This window comes from Tupaia chinensis, unplaced genomic scaffold, assembly GCF_000334495.1.
Source record: "Tupaia chinensis unplaced genomic scaffold, TupChi_1.0 Scaffold000273_1, whole genome shotgun sequence".
Taxonomy (NCBI): Eukaryota; Metazoa; Chordata; class Mammalia; order Scandentia; family Tupaiidae; genus Tupaia; species Tupaia belangeri.
The window spans coordinates 2,897,704-2,910,094 of NW_006159755.1; the positions used below are offsets into that span (position 1 = coordinate 2,897,704).

The window sequence follows — 12,391 nt, forward strand, 5'->3', positions numbered from 1 at the left end:
AACCACAAAAAAAAAAAAAAAAAAAAAAAAAAGACATGGAAGCATGGGGAGAAGAGATTGGTCCAAATTCACCCAGTTAATAACAGTTCTGGGGACCAGCAGTTAGCATAATGGCTATGTTGCTGGACTCCCACGTAGTCTACCGCGGGTTGAGTCCCAGACCCAGAGGGTTAAACTCCAGCCGGGCGCGTGTGCATGCATGCCCAAGATCCCAAGAGGAGAATGGAGGAGAAGGGATTGTGGTGTGGCCATCCCCCCTGGGGGGGTGATTTCTTGCTTTCTGTCTTTCTGTCTCTCTCTGTCTGGTGAGTGCACTCGCCCTATAGCAAAAACCTCTCCAATAATAATAATAATAATAACAGTTCTTACAGCTGTCAAAAGCTCAAGGGTGGGACCAGCAGATAGTGTAATGGTTACATTGTTGTACTCCCACATGGTCAAACCATGGTTTGAGTCCTGGGACCCCGCAGCTTCAAACTCAAGCTGGGCACATGTGCATGTATGCCCAGAATCCTGAGAGGAGAGTGGAAGAAAGGAATTGTGACATGGCCATCTCCCTCCCCCAACCTGGGGAGGGTGATTTCTTTCTTTCTTTCTTTTTTTTTTAAATAGTTTTTTAAAAAGATTTAATTGTATCTATTGATTTATTTTTATTTTTTTCAGACTTATTTTATTTAACTTTATTATTATTATTTTAATATTTCCAGACACACACTGAGAGACAGAGAGATGGAAAGTGAGAAAGCAAGCATCTAGGTCCAGGACTCCAACCATGGTCAGCCACGTGGAAGTCTAGTGCCTTAACCACCATGCCACCTGCTGGCCCCATTTTTAAAATAATTTTAAAAAATTAATTAATTCTTTTTATTTGGCGAGGTTTTTGCCATAGGGCGTGTGCGCTCTCCAGAACGACAGAGAGACAGACAGAAAGTGAGAAATCATTCCCCAGGGGGGATGGCCACGCTACAATCCCTTCTCTCCATTCTCCTCTTGGGATCTTGGGCATGCACGCACACGCGCCCGGCGTGAGTTTAACCCTCTGGGTCTGGGACTCGAACTGCGGTAGACTACGTGGGAGTCCAGCGACATAGCCATTACACTAACTGCTGGTCCCTTTTAAATAATTTTTAAAAGAGCTTTTTATCTTACCACGTGTGCACTCACCAGAGAGAGAGCAAGATAGAGACAGTGAGAGAGAAAGTGAGAAATCTCCCTACAGAGGGGATGGTCACACCACAATCCCTTCTTTATTATCCTCCAGGGATCTTGGGCATGCACGCACATGTGCCCAGTGTGATTTTTCAAGCCACCAGGCCCAGGACTCAAACTGTGGTCAGCCATGTGGAAGTGTGGCGACATAACTGCTACGTCATCCCCTGACCCCGATTTCTCACTTTCTGTCTATTTTTCCGGCAAGTGCACATGCCCTATAGCAAAAATCTCTCTAAAAAACCCACAAAAACCAAACAAACAAAACTCGAGGTTAAAATGCTCTACCTGCATTTTCACACCTTTCTCTCTCTCTCACTTTTTTTTTTTTAGAAATTTTTGTCTTAGAGCAGGTGCACTCACTGGAGAGAGAGAGGGACAGAGAAAGTCAGAGGGAAAGTGAGAAATCCCTCCCCATTTTCAAATCACTAGGTCTGGGACTAGCAGGGTGGTCAGCCATGTGGGAGTCCAGTGACGTATCTGCTCTGCCATCTGCTGGCCCCCCATTTTTTTTTTTTTTTTTTTAAGAGGGATTTTTTGCTATAGGGCACATGCGCTCCCCAGAAAGACAGAGAGAGAGACAGAGAGACAGAAAGCGAGAAATCACCCCCCAGGGGGGATGGCCACACCGCAATCCCTTCTCCTCCATTCTCCTCTCGGGATCTAGGGCATGCGCGCACATGCACCCGGTGTGAGTTTAAGCCACCAGGTTCAGGACTCAAATCGCGGTTGGCTACATGGGAGTCCAGCGACATAGCCATTACGCCAACTGCTGGTCCCAGCCCTCACACTTTTTAAAAATAAGAATTATTCATTTATTTAATTTTATTTGTCATTATTATAACAAACAATAATTGTTATTAAATTGTTATTATTATAAAGATTTGTGATTTTCAAGCCACCAGGTCCAGGGCTTGAACTGCTCAGTTAGCCATGTGGGATCCAGTGCCTTAAACTCTGTACCACCTTCTGGCCCTATAAAAATCTTAAACTTATAGAAATAGTTAAAGTAGAATGTGAACAGCCCCTGAACAGTTTTCCTCTCCTGAAAAAGGACTATTATTCATTGCCAGGTGAAGAGTCATCTGTTTTATTCTCTTCCTATATCACATGCATTTTTTAAGGGATTTTTACTGTAAGGTGTGTGCACTCTCCAGAGAGACAGAGAGAAAGAAAGTGAGAAATCACCCCACAGTGGGGATGGCCGCACTGCAGTTCCCTCTCCTCCATTTTCCTCCTGGGGTTCTGGACATGCACACCCATGTACCCAGGGTGAATTTCAAACTACCAAGTCCAGGACTCGAACTGCGTTCTACCACATGGGCGTCTAGCACCTTAACCACCATGCCAACTGTTGGCCTCATGCCAATATTTTTTTTTTCGAGAGGTTTTTGCTATAGAGCGTGTGTGCTTGTCAGAAAGACAGAGAGAGACAGAAAGTGAGAAATCATCCCCAGGGGGATGGCCATGCCGCAATCCCTTCTCCTCCATTCTCCTCTCGGGATCTTGGGCATGCACACACACGTGCCTGGCATGAGTCTAAGCCACCGGGTCCAGGACTCAAACCACAGTTGACTACATGGGAGTCCAGCAACATAGCCATTACACCAACTGCTGGTCCCCCTATGCTCATTTAAAAAAAAATTATTCTAATTTTATTTATTCTTTTTTTTTTTTTTTTTTTTAATTTGACTAGAAAAAAATATAAAGAGAGAAGGAGGGAAGGTGAGAAAGCAAGCCACCAGGTCCGGGACCAGAACTCTGGTTGGCCATATGGGAGTGTCCAGCGCTTTAATCACCATGCCACCTGCTTTTTGCAGTAACTTGTGTGCCTGGCCATGTTTCTTTATGGAAACTTCCTTTGCTGGCTCATCAAAGCAGTGCTTTTCTTAGAGTCAGTACAAATCTCAGTCCATCTGCCTCTCCCCTCCCGTCCTGTCCATGGGTGCTGCCACCTCATCTTATGCCTCTTCTTTGTGCTGTACAGAAGGATAACTGTTTCCCTGTAGAAAACAGTCCCCACTCCCTCTCCCCCACTTTTTTTTTTTTTTTTTAAAGTTTTGCCAGAGGGCATTTGGGATCCCTGGAGAAAGACAGAGAGAGAAAGTGAAAATGCATCTTTGGCGGAGTGGGGCATGATCACACCTCAATCCCTTCTCTATTTCTTCTTTTTAGGGCTTTGGGGACATGTGCACATATACTTAGTATGTTTTTCAGGCTGCTGGGTCTGGGACTCAAAATGGGCTGTTAACCATGAAGGATGTAGCTGCCATGGGCTAGTCCCAAAAGGTCCCACTTGGTGCCAAGATGTTCTTTACAAAAAGCAGTGACACTCAGCTTGTGGAGCAGACATATTTCTCTCTCTCTTTTTTTTTTTTTTTTTGAAAGTTTTTTTTCCTATAGGGCATGTGTGCTCGCAGAAAGACGGAGAGAGACAGAGAGATAGAAAGTGAGAAATCACCCCCCAGGGGGGATGGCCACGCCGCAGTCGCTTCTCCTCCATTCTCCTCTCGGGATCTTGGGGATCTTGGGCACACACGCACACAGCATGAGTTTAAGCCACCAAGTCCGGGACTCGAACCACAGTCGACTATTTGGGAGTTCAGCAACATAGCCATTACTCTGCTGGTCCTTTTTTTTTTTTTGGAGCACACATATTTCTGACAAGTGCCCAAACTGGGCTTATGTAAATGCAAATCGGCTTCTCTGTGGAATCCTGACCTTCCCAGGATCTATTTTTTTATTTGTAACACATTTTATTAGTTCTTCCATCCCATTAGCTGTCTGTTTATAAGGATTACAAAGAAGACTGGCAAGTGTGTACGATCCCTGCTATAGCACTGCCAAGAAAACCAAGCTCCGAGCCCAGAGGAGGGGCCTGGAGCAAAGTCACAGAGCCAACAACCACAGCGTCCTTATCCTTCTTGGGCTTGCTGAAAGAGAGGGGGCAGAGGTGTGAATGGCCAGGAGGGGCCGGGAGGGAGGCTGGGCACGTAGGTGTCCAGGAGCTCAGATGCCAGTGTTGGCCCCTCTCTCTGGGAGATGGCTGGGATTACAGTTGAGCCCTGGCTGTGCAACCTGAAGACTTGTACTCTAGGGCTCAGACCTTCACTCTCCAGCTGCACAAGTTCCTGAACCCTCTTAAGCCCTCAGTAAAGAGAGGCAAATAACTCCCCTCCTGTTGACCTTGAAAGAAATCCAGGGCCAGGATGGGATACAATGGCTTTGTAAAGGTAAGGGCAGAGAGGACATAAACACAAAGTCCTGGGCCAGCTGGTGGCATGGTGGTTAAGGTGGCTGGATCCCACGTGGCCAGCTGTGTGGTTAGAGTCCTGGACTCAGCAGCTCGAGGAACATGCCAGGTGCATGTTTGTGCATGCACAAAGCCCCAAGAGAATGAAGAAGGGATTTTAGAGTGGCCTTCCCCACTGGGAGGGATGATTTCTCCCTTCTTCTCCCTCCCCCTGGTGAGTACACATGCCCTATAGTGAAACAAAACAAAACAAAACAAAACAAAACAAAACACAAAGTCCTTAGAACAAGTGGGCTCATGAGTTGAGTTGGGCTGTGTCTACAGTTAGCTGCCCTGAGTCCTATCTCTCTGTAGGCGCCAGGAGCGACAGCGCTTTGCTGAGTACCAGGCGGAGTTGCAGGGGATCCAGCACAGGGTACAGGCCCGGCCCTACCTGTTCCAACAGGCCATGCAGGTGAGGGCTAGCCCCTGGACAAGCAGACTACAGCCTGAAGACCAAAGCTGGTTGAGGGCATAAGGAAGCCAGGTGGGACCCCTGGGCTCCTGCCTCCTTGGTAGCCCTCAGATTCCCTCAGGAATCAGAGCCCTACCATGCTCTTGGTGGCAGGAACCCCATTTCTTGTTCCTTAGGCCAACGCCCGGCTCACTGTAACCCGCCGCTTCTCCCAGGTGCTGTCGGCCCTGGGATTGAATGAGGAGCAGCTACTGACAGAGGCGGGCAAAGGGGACACAGAGGACAAGTCCAGGAAATCTAGGTGAGGCTATCTGGCTGGGCAAGAACTGGCTCTGCCAAGCTGCTATAAGAAGAGGCACTAACACCAGCATTCTGGGCCCTGCAAGATCTGCCCCAGGTCCTATCCTCTATGTCACCCAAGGAAGGTGGGGCCAGGAGTTTTGTATTTTTAATTTTTTTTAGAGAGACTTTTGCTATAGGACACATGCGCTCACCAGAAAGAGAGAAATACAGAGAGACAGAAAGCAAGAAATGCCCCACCCCGACCCCTGAGGTTGGCCATGCCGCAATCCCTTCTCCTCCATTCTCCTCTTGGGATTTTGGGCACACATGTACACACACCCTGTGTGAGTTTGAAGCTAGGACTTGAACTGCAGTCGGCCACGTGGGAGTCTAGCTACAATATCATTACACCATCTGCTATCCCCAGGGCCAGGATTATTGTACCCATTTCTCAATGAGGAAATTAAGCACTTAATGAACAGGAGGACACAGGAGCAGATAAGCAGCAGAGCCAGTCTGGGACTCTACAGTCATCCAAGTGGCTACACAGCAAGCCTATTAGGGGCTGGCACCACGTTGACACCCTATGCATCTTGTCCCGTATGCTTTAGAGTAACCTGGTACAGAGCAGGGATTATGAGCCCCACTTCACAATCCTGAAACTAGAGGAGGGAAGCAGCTTGCTCAGGGTCACAGTAAGCCAGTATAGGAGGTAGATTTGAACCCACATAATCAGTGGTTTTCTTGGCATTGGGGAAGAGAGCTACAAGACTCTCTTGTGGGACCAGCAGTTAGCGTAATGGCTATGTCGCTGAACTCCCATGTAGTTGACTGCGGTTTGAGTCCCGGACGTGGTGGCTTAAACTCACACCGGGCGCGTGTGCGTGCATGCCCAAGATCCCGAGAGGAGAATGGAGAAGAAGGGGTTGCGGCGTGACCATCTCCCATGGGGGGGTGATTTCTTGCTTTCTGTCTATCTCTGTCTCTCTGGCGAGTACATGCGCCCTATAGCAAAAAAAAAAAAAAAAGAAAGAAAGAAAAAGCCCCTCCCTGTGTCTTTAAGGAGTCACAAGCCAGTGGGGGTGAGAATGGAACACTCTTCTCAGAGCCCTCTAAGGACAGAACCTACCGGCAGCCAGCTTGGCAAGCACTCCACCCCCAACCTGGACCCTGACTGCAGTCCCCAAGATAAAAATTAAAGACTTTACGCAAATACAGTGTGAGATTTTTGATGGTGGCAGGGAGGGGGAGGGAGGTGTGGGAGGAGGCTGGAGGTTGGGAGTAGGTGGTGGCAGGTGGGTGGGCAGCAGGCTTAGCTCTGTCCCCACATTGCCCAAGAGCTCTGGCTGTTCTGGCTGCCTTTACCCTGCGCATACGGCCACTTTTCTATTCCTGAGGATTGAGACATCTTGAGAAACAGCAGCAGTTCCTCCACCCTGTCTCCAACACATAGCAAGACTTCAAAAGTTTGTGGAAAATTCGAATTAAAGTATCAGGTGGCATAGTGATTAAGGTGGCCAGATCCCACATGCTTAACTGCATGGCTTGAGTCCCATACCTGACAGTTTGAAAAAGATGCCATGTGCATGAGTGTATGTATATGCCCAAATTCCTCAGAAAAGAGTGGAGAAGTGATTGCAGCGTGGTTATCCCTGAGGGGTGCTTTCTCACTTTCTCTCTCTCCCTCCCTGTCTCTCCAGCAAGTGCACACATGTAGCCTATAGCAAAACTTAACAACAACAACAACAAAAAGTATGAGCTGGGGCCAGCAATTAGTGTAATAGCTATGTCGCTGAACTCCCATGTAGTTGACTGCGGTTCAAGTTCCGGATCTGGTGGCTTGAACTCACGCCAGTGTGTGTGTGTGTGAGTGCCCAAGATCCTGAGAAGAGAAGGGATTGGTGGTGTGGCCATCCCCCCTGGGGGGCGTGTGATGTCTCGTTTTCTATCTCTCTGTCTCTCTCTGTCTTTCTGGCAAGCGCACGTGCCCTATAGCAAAGCCTCTTAAAAAAATAAAGTATGAGCTTATTTTGGTGCAAATAAATAAATCCATGCAAAATTTTTTCATATCCATTTTCCTGAAAGTTTTGAAGACTTCAAATGCTGAGGCCAGGACCAGCAGATGGCATAATGGTTACGTCACCGGATTCCGTCACTGGACGGAAGTAGTTGACCATGGTTCTAATCTTGGACCCAGTGGCTTAAAACTCATGCTGGGTGCATGTGTGTGCAGGCCCAAAATCCCAAGAAGAGAATGGAGAAGGGTTTGCAGCGTGGCCATCCCATCCACCCCCGCCCCCAGGGTGATTTCTCACTTTCTTTTTGTCTCTCCACAGGGTGTATGTTGAGCACACACACCCTATGGCAAACAAAAACAAAAACAAAAACAAAACCTCTTAAAAAAAGAAAAATCTCAAATGCTGGGGCTTTGAAATTCAAATCCAATCCTGGAGTGTAGGGTGGGGGGGGTGGGGGACGGGAGAGGGGAGTCTTCTCTTTTTTTTCCTTTTTGCTAAGGGTTGCACTTGCTGGGAAAGTGAGTGAGGGAAAGAAATCACACACACACACACACACACACACACACACACACACACACACACACACGGGAATGGTCACTCCACAGCAATCTCTTCTCTGGATTTGGGGCAACCATGCACATGTGCCCAGCTACTGCGTCCTGAATCTGGCAGTCAGGCATGCGGTATCCAGCCTTCTTAACCACACCACTTGCTGGTCCAAGGGGAAACTTTTTTTTTTTTTTTTTTTTTTTTGCTACAGGGTGTGTGTGCTCACCAGAAAGACAGAGAGATAGAAAGCAAGAAATCACTCCCCGAGGGGATGGTCAGGTGCAATCCCATCTCCTCCATTCTCCTCTTGGGATCTTGGGCACACAAGCACACGCGCCCTGTGCGAGTTTAAGCCACCGGGTCTGGGATTCGAACCGTGGGAGTTCAGGGACATAGGCATTACGCTAACTGCAAGGAGAAACTATTAAAGAGGCTCATACACCACAACCTAACACATGGTAGACGGCCCATAGACTGAGTCAGGTGTTCCCTGTGCGTGTCAGGAGAGATGGTGTGAACTGGGCTTTTAAATACCTATTTTTTTTTTTTTGAGAGATTTTTGCTATAGGGTGCGTGCACTCACCAGAAAAACAGAGACAGAAAGTGAGAAGTCACCCCCCAGGGGAGATGTCCACACTGCAATCCCTTCTCGTTTCCTCTCTGGATTTTGGGGGTGCGCGCGCGCACATACACACACACACACACACACACACACACACACACGCGTCCCCCGAGTTTCAAGCTACTGGGTTGTGACTCAAACATCAAAAATCGGGTCGGCTACGTGGGGTCCAGAGACGTAACCATTACATAATCTGCTGGTCCCAGTACAAATTATTTTAGGTTAGAGTACTTGCCTCAAAAAAAAACCCAAAAAACAAAACCAAAAAACACACAAAAAATCTCACACACGCAAATGTGCCCGAGTTTGCACCCAAGGTCGGGTGGGATCACGGGCACAGAGAAGCTCATGTAGCGCTTTTTTAGCAGATCACAGAACCCAGATTTCTTAAAACCCCATCCACGTAAGGTGGTAAAGAGGTGCTCCCTGACAATAGCGGTTACTGGGACTCCAAAGCAGGGCGGTGGAGAGTGGTCTGGAGGAGGAAAATATGCTGAATCGTCTCACAGCCGACGGAGCCACGTCCACTGGGAGGGCGCCTGTTGGGATGAAAGGAGCTAACCACGAAAAGGCAACAAACATCCAGCAACTGGGGGAGTACTGGTGGAGGGAGGACCGGAGCGGATTCCAGCTCCAGGAACATCGGTGTAGAAGGTCCCCGGGTCCTTACGGGACGGAAACCCCGCCTCCTCTAGTCCAACTCCACACCCCCTATGTGAGCGCATGCGCAATCGACGCCCAGCGCAAAGCCCGCCCCCTGCCCGCGGGGGCGGAGAATGCGCAATCCCGCTCAGACCCTAGCCTTCCCATGGTCCTTTGGGGTAGTTTCCACGGCGAACGACGGAAGTTGCTGCTCTTGGTTTCCTGCAACACGACAGCGGCACTAAGTGACCCGGAAGTGTTTTCATTTTGCGTCTTCGGGGCTCGGCCGCTGCCGGGTTCTTAGAAGACGTACCACCATGGGGTCGTCAAAGAAGCACCGTGGGGAGAAGGATGCGGCCGGGACGACGACGGCGACCAGTACCGGAGGCTCTACCGAGCAGCCGCCGCGGCATCGGGAGCACCAAAAGCACAAACAACGGAGTGGCGGCGGCGGCAGCAGTGGCGGCGAACGACGGAAGCGGAGCAGGGAGCGTGGAAGCGAGCGCGGGAGCGGGCGGCGCGGAGCTGAAGCTGAGACCCGCAGTAGCACGCACGGGCGGGAGCGCAGCCAGGCAGAGCCCTCCGAGAGGCGCGTGAAGCGGGAGAAGCGAGATGACGGCTACGAGGCCGGTGAGAGGCGGGACCTGTGCAGGGGACGGGGCGGGGGTCCTGAGCTGTGCGGGGCCTTTAGAGGGTAGGCAGTGTCCACGAACCATTTCAGGCTGGGTCGCCTCCAGGCTATCTTCTTTAGCACTTATTCAAGGGTCTTCCCGCGATAATTTTGGATTAAAGGTTGACATTCTCCACCGAGCTCCGTGAAGACACAGATCTTTTGTTTTCCTTAATTGTATGGCACATCACAGGTCTCTATAAAGACGTTGATGAACCTGTGCAGAGGCAAGACAAAACTTGGTATTGCGAAAATTATGTAGAGCTCATGGCACAGACAGGAGATACAGTTTTATTATTTTTGCTGTAGGGTACATGCACTAGCCAGAGACAGACAGATATAGGTGGCTGTGGGAGGAGGTGAGAAAGCACCCGCCAGGAGGGATGGCAGCCACAATCCATTCAACCGGTTCTTCTCCCAGGATTTTGGGTAAACACACATACATCTGCCTGGAGTATTTTCCCTGGTCTGGACTCACCTGTATCCCCCGTCCTTGTGGGAATCCAGCTGCCTTAACCTCTACACCACCAGCTGGGCCAGGACCCTGATCCTGAGAGTAGTAGGAAGGCATGGCTTTGAGTGGGGAAATGAGATGATTAGATTCATGTTCTGTAAAGGTCACTTTACGGTTCATTGAGAACTTACTTGGTCAAAGGTGTTGAGGACTGGCGGCCAGGAAATCAGGACTGTTGTAGATCAGGTGAGGGTTGGTGGTGGCCTGCACTAAGGGAGCAGTAGGATGAGAGAAGTTTTCTTTTTTATTTTTTGGAGAGGTTAACAGAACATAGTGCTTGGATGAGGGTGGGAAGGAGAAGGAGTAGAGAATGAGACCTGGAATTTTGACTTGAACAACTAAGTGCACAGTGGTGTCATCTGTTGGAATTGAGAAGTTGGGAAAAGAAGGTTTTAGAGGAAAGAAAAGGAATTCAGTTTTCGAGAGTATTAAGGTTGATGTGCCTGGAGAAATCCAGAGATTGGATGGAGGGAGCAGTTTGGGAGTTGTGAGAACTTAAGGTGGACAAGTACTTAAACCTTCTGAGAGAGTGTGGAATAAGAAGACAGGGTTGTGAATAGAACACCAATATTTTAATAATGGGCAAGAAAAATATGCTACAGGCTAGGAAATGGAGTAGCCAAGAGGACAGGAAAGTCAGAAAATCTCGTCATGGTATCTGTGGAAAGAGTATTGTTAGAAAGAGAGATTGATCAGGATCAGCAGTTGACATAATGGCTCTGTCACTGGACTACCACATAGTCAACCACAGTTCGAGTCCCAGACCCGGTGGTGTAAACTCACACCGGGCGTGTGTGCGTGCGTGCCCAAGATCCTGAGAGGAGAATGGATTGTGGCATGGCCATCCCCTTTGGGGGGTGATGTCTCGCTTTCTGTCTCTCTGTCTTTCTGGCGAGCACATGCACCTTATAACAAAAAAGAAAAAAACTCCGCAGGAAAAAAAAAGAAAGAAAGAGGGATTGATCAACATTGTCACATACCACAGGAGATCAAGCAAAACCAGAACTGAAAAAAATCCATTTGATTTAGAAATAAGGAGACTTTTGCGAGAGAGGTTGCGATCCAGGGCCCAGGTAGAACGAGGAACATTTGGGATAAAAGAGGAGAAGGTAGGTTGTAGGTGGGGATATTGGAAAAGACGAACTCATGATGTCAGCTTGTTCAGGAACTTCCATCCGATTGTGCCTGGCTTCTCTGTGGTGTTCACCGATATATTTGCTGTTTGTAAGGTGGGTGAAGTAGGCCTGAAATGCCTACTTATCTGTATCTTCAACATTCAACACAGAGCAGGCACCAGTAGGCGTTTGTTCCTCAACTACAAGAATTGCACAGAGGACAGTCATGCTGCTTACATAGTCCCTGCCCCATGGGGAGAAGCAGGCCCAGAAATGACTGGCCGTGCTGTGGAGTTTAGGGGAGAGTAGTTAGTTCTGATCAGTACTTGAGCGAGGGGCCAAGTGGTGCAGTGTGCAGGAGTAGCACAACTAAACCCACACGGGAAAGGTCCTGGGTTCTCATCTCAACCTCCCTGAACCTCCTGGGTGGGCATGCCCTTGATCTGAGCTGGTTGGGCCCTACTGGGGGTATACCTTTCTCTTTTTATCACTCTCTTAGGAGATAAATATATTTTAAAAGATACATTGTAGGGCCAGCCCATCCTCTGGTGGTTAGGCAGCTGTATTCCATGTGGCCGGCTGTGTAGTCAAATCCTAGACCTGATGACTTGAAAAAAAAAAAAAAAAGAAAAAAAAAACATATTCAGTTGTCTGGAAAGTCATGATACATTTTTGCATAGAAACACAGAAAAATACATCATGACTTTCCCAAAATATTTATAGTCAGCCCTGTAGCCTAGTGGTTAAGGAAGCTTGATCCCCACATAGCCAACTGATGTTTGAATCCTGGCCGCAGTGGCTTGAAAAACACACTGGGCATGGGAACCAGCAGTTAGCATAATGGCTATGTTGCTGGACTCCCACGTATTCGATTGCAGTTCGCGTCCCGGACCCGGTGGCTTAAAACTCATGCCGGATGCGTGTGCGTGCGTGCCCAAGATCCCAAGAGGAGAATGGAGGAGAAGGGATTGCGGTGTGACCATCCCCCCTAGGGGGTGATTTCTCGCTTTCTGTCTCTATGTCTCTGTCTGTCTGGCGAGCGCACGTGCCCTATAGCAAAAAA

General features: G+C 48.8%; 2 protein-coding genes across 2 annotated transcripts in view; both read left to right on the forward strand.

The window, feature by feature from the left end:
- The window catches only part of TSGA10IP (testis specific 10 interacting protein), a 16,370-nt gene extending 9,967 nt beyond the window's left edge, over positions 1-6,403 (forward strand). The window contains 3 exon segments of the mRNA XM_006149921.1: positions 4,817-4,916; positions 5,093-5,217; positions 6,262-6,403. Of these exon segments, the coding sequence (XP_006149983.1) occupies positions 4,817-4,916; positions 5,093-5,217; positions 6,262-6,397 (361 nt within the window). The 3' untranslated portion in view covers positions 6,398-6,403.
- Positions 6,404-9,272: 2,869 nt separating this feature from the next.
- The window catches only part of SART1 (spliceosome associated factor 1, recruiter of U4/U6.U5 tri-snRNP), a 20,986-nt gene continuing 17,867 nt past the window's right edge, over positions 9,273-12,391 (forward strand). Inside the window, exon 1 of the mRNA XM_006149922.3 lies at positions 9,273-9,659. Coding sequence (XP_006149984.1) covers positions 9,347-9,659 — 313 coding nt within the window. The 5' untranslated portion in view covers positions 9,273-9,346. The remainder of the gene's footprint in view (positions 9,660-12,391) is intronic.